Genomic DNA, 16,690 nt, shown 5'->3' on the forward strand with positions numbered 1-16,690 from the left:
TCAGTTCTCTTTAATATTGTAAATTATGAAAGGCAACACATGTAAAAGTCATGCCAATAAAGCTTATTGAAATTTAAAATTTATAATGTTTAAACTTCTACAGTTTGTCAGTGATTGGCTTGCGTGAGGGGTTGTGATTGGATTAAAAGTAGAATGAGCTGGTGGAGCTCAAACATAAGGAAAACTGTGAATCAAGAGGCACGTGCAGAAGACAGTCTTCCTGTCTGAACCTTCACTAAGTTTCATAAGTTGTTGGAAACTCAAATCTCACTCTTCATGCTCACAATTGCCTTGCCTACATTCACACACATGCACGCGCCCACACACACGAGATGAAATCGCTGCATGCTTTGCTAAACGACGGTCGAATGTATAACTCCTCATTCCTCTTTTGTTGTTGTGTCGGTGTGGTTTCAAGAAGGACATTGCCAGAGTGTTTCTTAATTTTTTTACACTGTCTGTAAATTTGTCTCATCTTCACGTCATGTCTGAAAGCCGGAGCTTGTCAGAGTCAGTTGCGACATTTGAGCTCTCACATGCAGCCCCTCTGGAAAAGTTTAGGAAATTGTCCGGACTTCAGTCTGAAAGCAGCTCAAGAATAAACAGAATGAAGAGATAAATGGAATAAAAAGCTGCTAATTTACAGGATCTCTCTTGTTCTTGAGTCTTTACTGAAAGTGCGTTAGATATTGCTCACTGTGTGAATATTAATAAGAAACATTTGTTCACACCACAGGGGGCAGTGATCATGTGACCTGTGTTGCCTTGTGGCCAATCAAAACAAGTCTAATCTCTGAAGAGAGGAGAAAGTGTGGGGTTGTTTTTCATTCAACGCTGAAATTTCAACATGACGACGTCTCGCAAGTTCGTTTTCTATCTGACGTGTTTTCTCTTGGGGCAAATGGGTGAGTTGTGTGTTTGCTGGTTTTAGTTTCTTGTTTTTGTTTTTTTCTGTGATTTCTGTTGCGTAAAATGAACTGTGCTTTTGCTTTTTCTCCATTTTCACTCAAGCTCAGATGAATAAATTAATTCTGTCCACAACTGTTCATCAAGACGGTGGATTTATATTAGTTAATGTTGGTGACAACTTCACTTTGGAGTGTTTCTATGTCAGTAATGCTAGAATGTATTACTGGTACAAGCAAACACTGGGACAGAAGCCACAACTTATCTCTACGACCTACAAATTTTCTGAAGGCACTTTACATGGTGATTTTAAGGACAATCCACGCTTCACACTGGAAACTAATGAAAGTTTGACTCAGCTAAAAATTTCACATGTACAACTTTCAGACTCAGCTACTTACTACTGTGCAAGAGGTAACTCATTTATATTAGAATTCCTGGAGGGCGTCACTGTCAGTGTAAAGGGTTCAGGGTGGAACATCCAGGCTCGGGTTCATCAGTCGGCATCTGAGATTGTCCAGCCAGGAGGCCCTGTGACCCTCAGCTGCACAGTTCAAAATGGGACCTGTGATGGAGAACACAACGTTTACTGGTTCAAGAACTCTGAAGAGCCTCACCCAGGGTTAATTTACACCCATGGAGACAGGAATGATCATTGTGAGAGGAAACCCAACACACAAACACACAGCTGCACCTACAACTTGTCCATGAAGAGCCTGGACCTCTCTCATGCTGGGACCTACTACTGCGCCGTCGCCTCATGTGGACACGTCCTGTTTGGAAACGGGACCAAGCTGGACTTTGACGGTGAGTCATGTGTCATTTGATGAATAGTGACAGTTACCTGAACAAAGACAGAAGAAAGAGACACAATTTCTCCTGTTGCAGACAAGGTGGACTGTCACACGGTCTCTGTGTATTTCATGAGCGGAGCTTTGATATTCACCACCATCCTGAGTGTCTTGCTGGCTTTCTTACTTTACAAGAGAAACTGCTGCAGATGTTCAGGTAACCAGTCATTTTTATATGAGGCAGCTTGTGTTCACTGAATTTGGCCTTTGAGTAAAAATGTTGTTTTGTCAATGTTTCACAACCAGAGTCTTGTGCAGTGATGTCACCTCCCTCCACAGCAAATACAGAGGTAACGATAATTTCTTTAAGGTTAACTATTACGTTTACATTCAGTCCATTTTTGAGAGAAAAATCAAATAAATAAACATCTTGTGGACATCATTTGATCTCGGTAACCATCATGATATACTGATGTGTATGTCTTTGCAGGTTTACCGAGATGTAGACGACCTCCATTATGCTGCTTTAAGTGTTAACCTGCCCAACAGATCAAGACGACAAAGGGACAATACAATGGATGAATGTGTCTACTCCAGTGTTAGACAGTAGAAATGTTTCATTTGTGCTGTGTTTGATTCCTCAGTCTTTCTTTAGAGTAACATACTGTATTCAGGATAAAATGCCTTTGGTAATGTACACTGTTGGGAAACTTCTCTGTTCTTGGGGTTTGAAGTAGGATTAAGATGCTGTACAAGTGACTCAATGGACCTGCTGTGGATTCTTGTCATTTCTTTTTTTTCAAATCATGTAAAAATTTGTTTTTTGTGTGGGTCATTATAATAACAGCAGGCTGGAATACTCTTTAAGCTTTAATGACATATGACATATACCACAATTTTGCTCAACAGCAACATCCGACTCCAGACTCTATTTAATCAATAAAATATCACATTAAATACATTTGAATGTAAAAAACTACAAGGTCATGGCTCGCTGTACTGCAGCTTGAGAAAAGAGATGCTTATGTCGTCAGGCATAGATCAAAAAAATTGTTAAATGTTTTTTCGCTCATTAAATCAAATGTTGTGTTTCCCACAATCCTCCACTTAATAATTCCCTGCCTGAACTCCACAGACTCAGTATACCACCAGTGACCCAGTGACCCATGACATGATCTTGTCAATTAAATGCACAGTCAAACTTAAGTCTCTGTTTCTGCTCTGTGGCAGCACCAGCAGTGAAAGATTGTCTGCAGAATGTGAGATTTCAGCCGTCTTAACAGTTTATGTCATAAGCCACAATGTGCAACATCATAAACTCTGGTGCGACATCAATTAGTAGACTGTTAGACGATAACACCTACTGAACCATTGGCTGCAGCGCAAGGAAAGTTTCAAGAAATGCCATCAGTGTGCGTCATCCATCTGCACAGTAACAGTTGTAATGTAATGAATGAAACCAACATTTTAGCTCCATGTATCATATTTCGATTTAGCGGCAGTGTCACATTCATCATTTCATGCTGCATTCTCACTGGTTGGCCAGTAGACAGAGGTAGTAGCAGCTGTCACATTGTGTGATGGTCACACTAATTCGTGACAGTCAGAATTTTTTTCCCAGGCGTCCTTTGGTCACAGGAGGGTTGGAGCTGGGACAAAATTTCGCAGATTTTCTGTTATGTCGGATATTGTTCCTCTGGGACAACCCAAGATCGCAGTGTGTACCTGCCGTACGATGCCTCAGTATTGTTCATCTGATGATTTGCTGCTCATTCAATTCAATTCAATTTTATTTGTATAGCGCCATATCACAACATACATTGTCTCAAGGCACTTAACATAGTGAGGTCAATATTACAATAATACAGGGAAAACCCAACAAATCCAACAATGAGCAAATCACTTGGCGACGGTGGAGAGAAAAAATCTCTCCTAGATACACTAGGAGAGATAGAAAACACAAACAGGGTTCATTTCTACCAGACTGATACTTATAATTAGTGAAAACTGGCACTTATAAATACAATGATGTTATTAATAATAATAATAGTAATAATAATAATAATAATGACGGGTTTGTATCCTGCAGCTCTGGGCACAGATCTACTAGGAGAGAGAGAAAACAGAGTTAGTGACATGTAATGTAGATACATGGGGGTAGAGAGAGCGAGAGAGAGAGATCGAAAAAAGTGGGAGAAGGAGAGAGAGATAAAGAGAGAGAGAGAGAGAGAGGGAGAAGGAGAGAACGGGAGAGAGAGAAAGATGCAGCAGTCTAGGCCTATAACAGCATAATAAAGAAATGGTCTATTAAACAGCTGAGCAGCTCTAACTATCAGCTTTATCAAAGAGGAAGGTTTTAAGTTTAACTTTTAATGTAGAGAGGGTATCTGCGTCCCTGACACAAAGTGGGAGCTGGTTCCAGAGGAGAGGAGCCTGGTGGCTGAAGGCTCTGCCTCCCATTCTACTTTTACAGACTCTGGGAACCACAAGTAGTCCTGCATTTACAGAGCGAAGTGATCTATTGAGATAATATGAAACTATGAGCTCTGTAAGATATGATTGAGCTTGATTATTAAGGGCTTTGTAGGTTAGGAGCAGTATTCTAACTACAGGAAGCCAATGCAAAGATTCTAACACTGGAGAAATATGATCTCTTTTTCTTGTTCCTGTCAGAACTCGTGCTGCGCAATTTGGATTAACTGGAGGCTTTTCACAGACTTATTGGGGCATCCTAGCAGTAAAGAATTACAGTAGTCCAGTCTAGAAGTAACAAATGCATGGACTAGTTTTTCAGCATCCTTTTGAGATAGGATGTTTCTAATGTTCTTGATATTGCGCAGGTGAAAGAAGGCTGTCCTAGAGACTTGTTTTATGTGTGAGTCAAAGGACATGTCCTGGTCAAAGGTAACTCCAAGGTTTCTCACAGTAGAGCTGGAGGCCAAGGTAATGCCATCCAAGGTAACTATATGATCAGATAATGTTTCTCTGAGGTGATTAGGGCAGAGTATAATGACCTCAGTTTTTTCTGAATTTAGAAGTAAAAAATTACAAGTCATCCAGGCCTTTTATTCTTTAAGACAATCCAGAAGTTTGTCGACCTGATTAGTTTCATCTGGCTTTATAGATAAATACAGCTGGGTATCATCAGCGTAGCAATGGAAATTGATGTGGTGTTTTCTTATAATATTGCCAAAAAGAAGCATATATAAAGTGAAATGTATCGGTCCCAGTACAGAACCTTGTGGTACTCCATGTCTCACTTTTGTATGAATGGAAGATTTGTTATTAACGTTAACAAACTGAAATCTATCAGATAAGTAGGACTTAAACCATTCTAGTGCTGTTTGTTTAATCCCAATGTGTTCTAGTCTCTGTAACAGAATTTTGTGATCGATGGTATCAAATGCAGCACTAAGATCTAAAAGGACGAGAATAGAAACATGTCCACTCTCTGAGGCCATGAGGAGGTCGTTGGTAGCCTTCGGTAGTGCTGTTTCTGTACTATGATGTTTTCTAAAACCTGACTGAAAATCTTCAAGCAGACTATTCCTGTGTACATAGTCACATAACTGGTTAGCAACAGTTTTTTCAAGGATTTTAGAGATAAAGGGGAGGTTTGATATGGGCCTATAGTTAGCTAAGATATCTGGGTCTAGAGTCGTTTTTTTGAGCAGAGGTTTAACTACTGCCACCTTAAAGGCCTTTGGTACATAGCCTGTTAATATAGATAAATTGATCTGATCTAATATGGAATTATAAATTCAAGGTAATACATCCTTAAATAGCCTTGATAGAATAGGATCTAAAAGACAGGTTGATGACTTGGATGAAGTGACAAGTGAAGTCACCTCAGCCTGATCTATAGGGGAGAAGCATTCTAAATATAAATTAGGCGATACTATTGGTTCAGAAGCTACTGTACTGGACAGTGTGTCTGTGCTATTAGTGGGAAGAAGCTGGTATTTTTTTTCTCTGATGGTAATAATCTTATTAGTAAAGAAGCTCATGAAATCATTGCTACTTAGAGTTGGATGAATAGACTGTTCAGTAGAGCTTTTACTCTCTGTCAGCCTGGCTACAGTGCTGAAGAGGAACATGGGGTTGTTTTTATTTTCCTCTATTAGTGAAGAATAATAATTGGTTCTAGCATTTCAGAGGGCTTTCTTATATGTAATTAAACAATTTTTCCAGTCTAGGTGAGAATCATCTAGACTATTGGAACGCCACTTCCTTTCTTACCTACATGACGTCTGTTTTAAAGCACGTGTCTGTGCATTAAACCATGGAGCTATCCTCCTCCGTTTGACTGTCTTCAGTGTCAAGTGTGGAACGTAGTGAGGCTGCTGCACTATCAACAACATCATCAATTTGTGTTTGAGTAAAGTTTTGATAACTGTCCTGCACTGTGTCGACACATGGCAGTGGAGTAAATAACGAAGGAACTTTTTCTTGGAATTTACTAACAGAGTTTTCTGATAGACACCTGCTGTAATAGAACTTTTCTCCAAATTCAGTAAAGTTATTAATGGAGAATTCAAATGTAACTAAGTAGTGATCGGACAGAGGGTTTTGAGGAAATACTATTAGAATGTCAATGTCTATGCCATAGGTCAGAACGAGGTCGAGGGTGTGATTAAAACAGTGAGTGGGTTTGTTCACATGTTGAGTAAAACCAATTGAGTCTATGAGCGAATTAAAGGCAGAACTAAGACTGTCGTTGGCAACATCTACATGAATGTTGAAATCACCCACTATAATAACCTTATCTGTGCTAAGCACCAACTCAGATAAAAAGTCTGAAAATTCAGATAAAAATTCAGAGTAAGGGCCTGGTGGTCGATATACAACGACTACAATAACTGGTTTTTGACATTTCCAGCTTGGGTGAAAGAGGCTAAGAGTTAGGCTTTCAAATGAGTTAAAACTATGTTTATGTCGAGGGTTAAGCAATAAGTCTGATTGGTAGATTGCTGCTACTCCTCCTCCTCGGCCTGTGGTCCGAGGAATATGAGTGTTATTATAAGAGGGAGGTGTTGATTCATTTAAACTAACATATTCTTCTGGCTGTAGCCAGGTTTCAGGCATACAGAATAAATCAACGTGCTGATCAGTTATCAGCTCATTCACTAACAAAGATTTAGATGGGAGTGACCTAATATTAAAGGGCCCATATTATGCCCCCTTTTACACAAGTTACATTGGTTTTCAGGTGTGTGCACTACATGTCTTTGCCATTCCATGTCAAAACACCTCAAGGATCAAGCCACACAGCACCCTCGTCTTTCTGTATAAACAGCCCTGTGAGACTATGGTAGATTCGAGCGCTTTCCTGCTCACTCCTCGCCCCCCTCCCTTTGTGTTCCACAAAGCTCCGCCTCGCTCCTCCCCGGGTATTCTGCGCAACTCCGGCGTTGCGCTGCCATGACAACAGTCGCATGTAACAAGGCACATACACGACGTAGAGACCTGGGAGGCACAGCGAACACGTTCTCCATAATTACACACAGAGCACAAGGGGCTGGGCAATAGAACGTTAACGACATCCCGGCCGGCGGAGCTCGGCGGTAGCCGGTAGCCGCGAGCTCCGCCGGTAGCTCCGCCGGTAGCCGGTAGCTGCGAGCTCCACCGGTAGCCGGTAGCCACGAGCTCCGCCGGCAGCCGCGAGCTCTGCCGGTAGCCGCGAGCACACTGGTGGTGGTGGTGGTGGTGTTGAATGGAGCACAAAGTGGGGACGTCTCATGGTGGGCTTCTGTTTGGACGGTCTGATGGGACATGACAAAGCATCGGAGTTCAGGTGTTGCAGGGGTGGAGGTGGGTCAACTCCAACTGGTCCTGATGCTAGCTCATATTTCACCCTCTGACATCACAAACCCCAGCAACCCTCAGGGCCTTTACACTGTCACCCAGAAGATTAGAATCAACCAAATTCTAAATAAAGAAATAAAAAAAAGTACATCACTTAATGGAATGACAAAACACTCACAACACAAATTACAAACACATTTGGACCTACACAGACAGTTGCTTATAGCCACATAAAAAGAAGGACATTGACCATGTACAGAATGAGTGAGCACAATCTGGCAATAGAGAATGACGGACACAAGCAGAGCGGGCCATCCTGGGACATTCCACGTCTCCATTTGTTAATCTGCTTATATTTGTATGTGATTTTAGTGTGATTATTATATCATATCTACAAAACCAATTGGAATCAGAGGTCCACTGATTCCCATTTCATGCTACATAGTCTCATATGGTCTAGCGGTTAGGATCCCTGGTTTTCACCCAGGTAGCACGGTTTCAATTCCCGGTATGGGAAAGCTAGTGTTGATGAGTCTTCATCGTTACTTATACCAACCTAAGAAGGCTGTTGATGATGTACACAGAATGGTCTTGCAATAGAGAATGACAGAGCAGGCTGTGCCGTCAATGTGACTAGTGAGACAAAACTGTACTTCATAACACAAAGTCAAAACTACAGAAACCTCTTCTAACACAGAGGGACAAACTGCCCTTTGTATGTTCACTCCTGCACAGCAACAGACACAGTGGGAAATAAGTAAAATATATGCTAATTTATACTTTTTTCCCTGTTATGTTTGTTTGATTATTGCAATGTTATACTGTATATTTCCTTTAGTTTTGTTCTTAGTTTTACATTGTTAATGATATTGTTCAATTCTGTTTTTAATATTGTAAATCATATATGGCAACACATGTTAAAGTTATGCCAAAGAAGCTTATTGAAATTGAAAGATTTAAAATTTTCAAAACTTGTACAGCTTGTCAGTGATTGGCTCGCATGCCGATTTGGGATTGGATGAAAAGAGGAATGGGCTGGTGGAGCTCAGACATAAGTTGAACTGATCAGAAGGCATGTGCAGAAGACAGTCTTCCTGTCTGAACCTTCACTAAGTTTCATCAGTGGTTGGAAACTTAAATCTCCCTCTTCATGCTCACAATTGCTTGCCTACATTCACACAAACACACACACTGACACACACACACGCAAGATGAGATAGCTGCATATCACCTCTGCTCTAATTTGTTTTTGTGTCGGTGTGGTTTCAAGAAGAACATCGCCACAGTGTTACTTTTTTTTTGCCAAAGCACCTACATATTTCGGTTCCTTTAATTCCAGGTTTACAAAGGTTGTACAACTAAAAAATGGCATGGAAATACATTTTCACATTTTTTCATTTATAGTTGTATCATGTAGGTTTCTACTAAATGCAGTGTTGTGTATGTGCATTTGTAGTAATGATAATGAAATAATTTAGATTTTGACACTGAGGAACCAGTGTAACTATAAATTTGTCTCATCTTCACGTCATGTCTGAAAGCTTAAAGAGCAGGGAAGGACACCATTCATGTTGTGGTAATATAATTCTTACAGTGGGTTTGAAGTCACTTAAGACTTCTGGGCTAATTTATTTCTACTGCTAAGTAATAAATCACAGACCTCTATCATATCACACCTAAATGAAGCGACCGCTGCACCAGAGACTGTGGCAGACATGGATTCAGCCTCCAGAGAAATTACCACCTCAGTTCTGTGCTCCAGCTAACACACATAGAAATGTTTGCCTGTGGGAAGCCAGTGAGGGATCATGTCCTTCTTGGGGCATTTTTATCTTGATGGCAGGCCAAAATAAATGGCGGACACACAGAGGTTGCCGTTCACATATGAAGAGCGCAAAAAGAGATTGTCAGAGTCAAATGCATTCACAGTAGCAGGAACATTTTCTGAACATTCATGGGAAAGGTGGCACCTGGGTAGAGCGCCCACTCGCTTGCCGTGAGGATTATCCTGACGTATTCTCTCACAGGCCCACGCTGACATTGTCCAGAAATTTTTGTAAGGGGGGCTGGCAGGAAAGTTTCCCAAAAAATTTCGGGGCACGATTGCAGAAATTGGCATTCTCACATACAGCCCCTCCGGAAAATGAAATGTTGGCTGCCAAGTATGTTAACTCCTGTCACAGCAAAACCCCCAGTGTGAAATAAGTAAAATATATGAAAAAATATTTTTTTTCTAAAAATGTTTACTTGATTATTATTAATTATTGATTATGGCTTGCTTATATTATTATACTGTATATTTCCTTAATCTTATTTTTTTGTTTTTATATTGTTATTGTAAATTTGATTGTTCAATTATCTTTAATATTGTATATATATATGGAAACATGCTGTTGCCATGTATAGCCCATATATATCAGCTGGTGGAGATCAGACATAAGTAGAACTGTGAATCAGGACGCATGTGCAGAAGACAGTCTGAACCTTCCCTAACCACACACACACACACAGCGCAAAGGTGTACTCTTCAAGCTTTGTGTTTGTTATACTTGACTGGCTAAATTGTAAATGCTTTTAAATGAACTTCTTTTATATTTTCATGATCTATTGTCATTGTCACTTTAACATTATCCAAAGTCTTCCTCTGCTTCAGTTGTTTTATCTGGTTGCAGCTAAACTTGAATGCTAACAGTTTTTTCTAAACTTTACATTCATTTTGGCGAATTTCATTGGTAACTACCATAAGATTAAATTTGCGAGTAATCGTCTATATGACTGATTTCTTGAAAATGATCCAAATACCCTGATTGCACCAACAGTGTATAACAACAATTATAAAACGGATAGCTCAAATCAAGCGTTCTGATTGGTTCAAAGCCGTGGTATATGCTCATTATACCACGACTATGAACCAATACATCGAATCAGTTTACACAGGTCCATATCACTCATAGCCTTCTTTCTGAGGAATGCTACAATGTGTTGCATAGCAACCACCATGCACTGTGCAGGCAGCAAGGAGGGACTACCTTTTTTTGTGTTTGATGCTTTTTTTATGAAATAAAGAAATGTAATTGTAGTGTCTATTACTTTCATTTCGCCATACTTGTAACCATTTTACAAAAGCAATAGCTCACTTCAGACCGTGATATACGCTCATTATAGCACAGTTAAGGGGTGTTGTTCGACCTGAAGCAAAGTGATACAATGAATTGGAACATGATGACATCTCTAAAGTTTCTCTTCTATCTGACATGTCTTTTCCTGGGGAACATGGGTGAGTAATTGTTTTACTTAATTTTGTATATTGTTTTTTTAACAACACCAAAACATATCTTGTTATATTTTTTCCTATCTTCATTGTGCATTTGCTTATTTCCCTTCAGCTCACAATACTGGTCCACAACTGTCCTCCCCCATAAACAGACCTTTATTATCAGTGAAAATTGGAGACAATGTGACTTTGCAATGATTCTATGAAGTTGGCGATTCAGAATGGCTCCTCTGGTATAAGCAAACACTGGGACAAGAGCCAAGTCTCATCTCCACCTTTTATGTGTTTAATATCAAAAACACTTTTAATCACGAGTTAAAGAACAATCCAAGCTTCTCACTGACTCCTGAGAACGGCACATTCCACTTGGCAATTTCCAATTTGCACCTTTCCCACTCAGCTGCTTTCTACTGTGCTAATAGCTCTGTCTTGAAGTTTGCTGATGGCAGCTCAGATGACCAATCTGACCTCGACTGTCCTTCAAGAAAGAGGTTTTGTATCAGCTCATGGTGGTGACAGTCTAATTCTGCAGTGTTTCTGCAACAAAGATGTGGTGGCCAGGTATTACTGGTATAAACAGACTCCATGGCAGAACCTTAGGCTCATCTCTACCTTCTACAAGTACAACACAAACGGAACTTTTCATGACGAATTCATGAACGATCCACGCTTCTCACTGGACACTGAAGCGGTTCAAGAACTCTGAAGAGTCTCACCCAGGACTCATTAACAGCCGTGGAGATGGGGATGATCAGTGTGAGAGGAAACCCAACACACAAACACACACGTGTGTATACAACTTGTCCATGAAGAGCCTAAACCTCTCTCACGGTGGCCCCGACCACTGTGCTGTCGCCTCATGTGGACATGCACTGTTTGGAAATGGGACCAACCATGAGGTGAAGCCTCACAGCCCTCGTGTTTTATTTCTTGAGCGGCGCTCTGACAGCCGCCACCATCCTGACTGTTTCACTGGCTCTCTCAGTGAACAAGACAATCAGGAGGAACTACTGCCAGCGTGCAGGTAAGTGGTAACGGTTGCATCTGATAACTTATATTGACTACACACAACATCTGAATAAAGGAGCCTTTTGTGTGTTTTTATAACCAGGGTCCCAAGTATAGATAGATAGATAGATAGATGGATACAGTGTAGGAAGGCTGAAAGTGGGGAGTGGGGGTTAGGGAACAATGGACCTTTTTAATGATAAAAGCATACACCTTCCCTAACTAACTCCCTAATGACATATCCTCCACACTTACAATGTCCCATTTGGTCTAGCGATTAGGATTCCTGGTTTTCACCTAGGTGGTCTGGGTTCAACTCCTGGTATGGGAATGTGTTGCATTGATGACCCCACCACCTATGTTAACTTTATCAACATGATATCAGGAATAACTATCTCAGATTCCTTACAGATACGCCTTGTTTTAAGGATCTGACAGTCTATTACGGAATCGCCTCTTTCAACTGCGTATTCACTGAAACTTTTGAATTGGCTCAAGTGTAGGCCAACTCTACTGCCCAGGTAGAATGGTTGAGGTGTGTCAATATGTCATGATATAAGAATTTTACCTTTCTTTTTTTCTTTCTTTTCCACTTGTCTTCTTATGCCTGTATTTTAATTATGTAAATACCATGTGTACATAATGTATATTATTGAGTTCTTAGTGGGAATGAGTTGTATTGTTCCGAAGAATTAACAAAAAGAGAAAGAAAGAAAACCAACAACCCTGTGACATTTCCCTAATATTGATCATACCACAGTTTCCATGTCCACAATTAGTAAAAAGCCAGAATTGTCAAACCTTGTTGTCATTGTGCTATGTAACACCATCAGCAGGTCACATGGAACAAAGGAGGATGAAGCACACCAAACAGTTTGGAAGTTCTTCAGATGGTCTTTAGATGGTCTACTGTATGTGTGATAAAGAGAATAGGTACCAGCTCCATTATTTATAGGGGAAACATCTGACTAACGAAAAATGTAACGAAAAATGTTCCTGACAAAGTGTTTCCTCTGAAGGCCTTTCCACAGAGCTGCTGAGAAAGTGAGCAAAGTGAAACGGTGGAGTTGTTAACGTGTCTTCTAGATTTAATGCTAAAACCTGTGTTAAAGCACAGCATAGGCGGCGCCAGGGAGGGGCTTGGGGGTGCTGTAGCTACCCCTAGGATTCCCAAAGCACCTCCTTAGCACCCCCAAGCAATTGCTGTGGTTCATTTATAAAAAATGTTCCCGGAAGATTCCGGTACTCAGCAGCTCACTCTCTTTTTCTCCCTCTGTCACTCTGCCCCGCACATACACCCGCGCGAATAACAGAGTGAGGGGGAGATGGAGGAGGAGGAAGCCCCGCTCCTGCACAAAGAGCTGCTCACCTGTTTATTCACAGTTCAGTGAAGCTCGACTCAGTACACAGAAAACTAAACCGCAGAACCAGCTGTTGTCGCCATTATCATGAACGCGCTGTTGTTGTGATTGACAGCGTGTCTTACGTTGCTGCTCCACGGCACTAATCAGCTGTTTATTCAAAATGTATCAATACTGAACGTAACGCGTGTTCAAACTCAACACTGCACTTTCTTGGACCCGAAACAATACACGTGACAAGATGAACGGTTCTGGAGAAATGACCGACAAACAGTCTGAAAATGTTCTTCATTTCTTTGAAGAACATAAAACATTGTGATGGAAATTAAAGGGAAATCATAATCCAGACAGAATTATGTAAATCATGATATTTTCTAAAGAAGCTACTTTCCCCTCTTTTATGTACTATGTGAGTGGTGGTCAGTGTCCATACAACACAAATATAGGTTGTAAGGATATTAATGGTGGCGATCATCATTCATACTAATCCATTCATACCTATGTGTTTGTGATTAAATTCTTTACTACAGCATAAAGTTGTCATAGATCTAGCCTCCTAAATTCAACATATTGATGGATTTAACTTTGAAATGTAAAAAAAAAGTTATTTTTAAGAAGACCCTAGTGTCTGACGAAATCACAGATTTCTATGAGTTTGAACATTGTTGGAAAGATTTGGTAATAATCTTAATACCTGTGTAAAGTAAGTAATGGATAATTTTTTACTCCCTAAACGTCAACATTTGAAGACTCTATCAAGACCTATAAATAAGCTGAGAGAGATGGTGAACCTGTCACCAACCACTTTCTCTCCTCTCTCGTTCGCTCGCCTAAAGACCGCGGCGGAGCGGGTGCGTATCTGCGCGTGTGTGTGTACGTGTGTCATGGAAAACTTTAAATTTCAGAGCACCCTCACTGAAACGTCCAGTAAACCCCATAACACCAGCAAAAGAAAATCTCTGGCGCCGCCACTGAAGCACAGTAAAGCATTGGACAAATACAAATGTCGGTTTCACTAGTGTTATACTTGAACTTGAGGAAACAATAATGTTCTTTACACACTTCCCCTCATGCAATGTTTCTCGAAAAAAACAAAAACGCTCGAAACCCTTACTTGTCAAGTGAACATGTAACCACGTTTCCTACAGCATTTAGGACGTTCATTTTGAGTCAGCCAATCAAACGCAGTCTTGTCTGTGAAAAAACTCTCAATGCTCTTTGCTCAGCACACAAACCTGAACATGATGAAACTGGCACAGTTTGGTCTCTGCCTGATTTGCTTGTTTGTGGGGGAAATGGGTGAGTTGTGTTTTTGTGTTCCAGCTTCTTTGTCTTATTGCACCGTCTCTTCTCATGGCGTTGCTTCTAATGAATATGCAGAATCTATCACAAAATTTAGTATTTCGAGAGAAATGGTCTAAAATATGCCCTCATCTGTGTGCCAGGCAAGTTGATGGGTTTTTTTGAGTCAAAGTTTCACCATGGTATGTATTAAATCTATTGTGTTGTTTGGGTTTATTGCGTTTGCTTTTGTCTCTCCTGTCCCTTCAGCTCAGATGACCAATCTGACCTTGACTGTCCTTCAAGAAAGAGGTTTCGTATCAGCTCATGGTGGTGACAGTCTAATTCTGCAATGTTTCTGCAACAAAGATGTGGTGGCCAGGTATTACTGGTATAAACAAACTCCGTGGCAGAACCTTAGGCTCATCTCTACCTTCTACAAGTACAACACAAACGGAACTTTTCATGACGAATTCATGAACGATCCACGCTTCTCACTGGACACTGAAGCGGGGAAGAATCACTTAACGATCAGAGACGTGCGTCGTTCGGACGCAGCCACCTACTACTGCGTAAATGGCTTTTCGACGACATTTCGATTCATGGAGGGCATCACCGTCAGTGTAGAGGGTTCAGGGTTGAACATCCAGGCTCGGGTCCATCAGTCGGCATCTGAGACCGTCCAGCCAGGAGGCTCTGTGACTCTCAGTTGCACAGTTCAAAATGGGACCTGTGATGGAGAACACAGCGTTTACTGGTTCAAGAACTTTGAAGAGTCTCACCCAGAACTCATTTACACCCACGGAGACAGGGATGATCAGTGTGAGAGGAAACCCAACACACAAACACACAGCTGCGTTTATCAAAACGCAGCTGTGAAGAGTCTGAACCTCTCTCATGCTGGGACCGACTACTGTGCCGTCACCTCATGTGGACACGTCCTGTTTGGAAACGGGACCAAGCTGGACATTGAGGGTGAGTCACTTGGTTTTCTCTCGTGTGAAAACTAATGTTTGTTACCCCTTAATCAAAGTTTTAAAAATGTTAAGCTCTGTGACGTCTCCTGTCGTCAAACTTTTTCCAGATGAGGCGTACACGCTTGTCACTTTGTATTTGTTGAGTGCAGCCGTCACATGCAACACTATCCTGAGTGCTTTACTAGGTGTGTGTGTGTGTGCCGTCAACAAGAGAAGGAGCTGCATTTGTACAGGTAATTTGGAGTTTTCTGAATACATATGCAAACAAACAAAAAAAGTGTATTTATTGATCATGACATGATGAAAAAAGTTTTTTTCCCTCTGTCTTTTAGAGTCTCCTGCGAGATTTTCAGATCCCTCAAGAAACAATGCAAAGGTAAGTTTAAGCAGGGGTAAAAAATTGATTACTGTTTTTATAGCACTACGTTTTTGTGGGTTTAATTTCTGTCATGTCTTTTTCACTACCAGGGCCTCAAAACCGAAGATAATCTCTATTACAACGTACCTGTAAGTGAGAAGAAGCTCAACGGGCCAAGAAGACGCTGGGATAACACCTGGACTGAATGTGTGTACCTCAGTGTAAAGCAGTAGAGCTGAGCATGTTTTATCCGTTTGTTTGTTTTCGCATGCTGACACTTTTTTTTTAAGTGTAACATTGATTTTGTAAAAAAAATTGTAAACATGATGTCCCATAACTATAATGAATACAAAGCCCTGCTTTCCCAATAAACTCATCAATCGAGCTGTAGCAAAGATAACGGATGAAATGCAACAGATCTTCAATCCAAACAAAGACCCACAGCCTGTTTCAAGCAAGACGTGTTCTATAAAGTCGACCCTCTGCCACTAAGAGGCCTCCCCTGTCCTGTCTGTGTATTGCTTCCATTTGGTCAGAATTGTACAAATCAAATCTACAGAATCTCGTCATGTTTCTTTTTTTCTTTTCTTTTTCTTAGGCTAGGTGAGGTTTATATTCAAGAGATTTTTTTAAAGTTTGTCTTTATGTACATGTGGGTTTGTCTCATTTTATAGTGGATCAGAATATATTTCTGTGATTTCTTTTGGGATCGATTAATTACAGTGAATAAAATTATGACAAGCAATGCTGTCATTTTGAGCGTGTGAATGTTTGTGTGTGTCTGTTTGTGACTAGCCCATAATATAGTAATATAAAGTATATCATTATTACAATTTATATAAATGAATAGCAGTTCTTGCACTGAGAAGTTCCTGGTAAGGAGGCAGCAGATAGTTCACAGTCAGGTCTGTTTGCTTCAGATTGGAGGA

At 40.6% G+C, this 16,690-nt stretch overlaps 2 protein-coding genes and 1 pseudogene across 4 annotated transcripts; all 3 read left to right on the forward strand.

Moving 5' to 3' along the window:
• Positions 1-665: 665 nt before the first annotated feature.
• Positions 666-2,796, forward strand: LOC118300077. Of its 3 annotated transcripts, none has more exons than XM_035624149.2 (5): positions 671-905; positions 1,012-1,713; positions 1,795-1,914; positions 2,004-2,047; positions 2,188-2,796. In XM_035624149.2, exons 1-5 carry the CDS (start codon positions 848-850, stop codon positions 2,305-2,307), a joined length of 1,044 nt encoding a protein of 347 aa, XP_035480042.1. In that variant the 5' UTR covers positions 671-847; the 3' UTR covers positions 2,308-2,796. The 3 variants fall into 3 exon arrangements, with proteins under 3 accessions (XP_035480044.1, XP_035480042.1, XP_035480043.1); XM_035624150.2 differs by having other exon boundaries at positions 839-905; positions 1,017-1,713; XM_035624151.2 differs by lacking the exon at positions 1,795-1,914 and having other exon boundaries at positions 666-905.
• Positions 2,797-10,721: 7,925 nt separating this feature from the next.
• On the forward strand, positions 10,722-12,083 carry LOC118300047 (annotated as a pseudogene).
• A 2,200-nt stretch (positions 12,084-14,283) lies between these two features.
• Positions 14,284-16,525, forward strand: LOC118300072. The gene is made up of 5 exons (XM_035624144.2): positions 14,284-14,444; positions 14,697-15,401; positions 15,511-15,636; positions 15,736-15,779; positions 15,872-16,525. Exons 1-5 carry the CDS (start codon positions 14,357-14,359, stop codon positions 15,992-15,994), a joined length of 1,086 nt encoding a protein of 361 aa, XP_035480037.1. The 5' UTR covers positions 14,284-14,356; the 3' UTR covers positions 15,995-16,525.
• The last annotated feature ends 165 nt before the right edge of the window (positions 16,526-16,690 follow it).

The sequence above is a fragment of the Scophthalmus maximus genome, chromosome 2 (genome assembly GCF_022379125.1).
Source record: "Scophthalmus maximus strain ysfricsl-2021 chromosome 2, ASM2237912v1, whole genome shotgun sequence".
Lineage (NCBI taxonomy): Eukaryota > Metazoa > Chordata > Actinopteri > Pleuronectiformes > Scophthalmidae > Scophthalmus > Scophthalmus maximus.

Coding starts and splice junctions, on each gene's coding strand:
- LOC118300077 (XM_035624149.2), top strand. CDS start 848: ATGACGACGTCTCGCAAGTTCGTTTTCTATCTGACGTGTTTTCTCTTG. Junction 906..1,011: donor TTTTCTCTTGGGGCAAATGG/GTGAGTTGTGTG, acceptor TTTTCACTCAAG/CTCAGATGAATAAATTAATT. Junction 1,714..1,794: donor GACCAAGCTGGACTTTGACG/GTGAGTCATGTG, acceptor CTCCTGTTGCAG/ACAAGGTGGACTGTCACACG.
- LOC118300072 (XM_035624144.2), top strand. CDS start 14,357: ATGCTCTTTGCTCAGCACACAAACCTGAACATGATGAAACTGGCACAG. Junction 15,402..15,510: donor GACCAAGCTGGACATTGAGG/GTGAGTCACTTG, acceptor AACTTTTTCCAG/ATGAGGCGTACACGCTTGTC. Junction 15,637..15,735: donor AAGGAGCTGCATTTGTACAG/GTAATTTGGAGT, acceptor TCTGTCTTTTAG/AGTCTCCTGCGAGATTTTCA.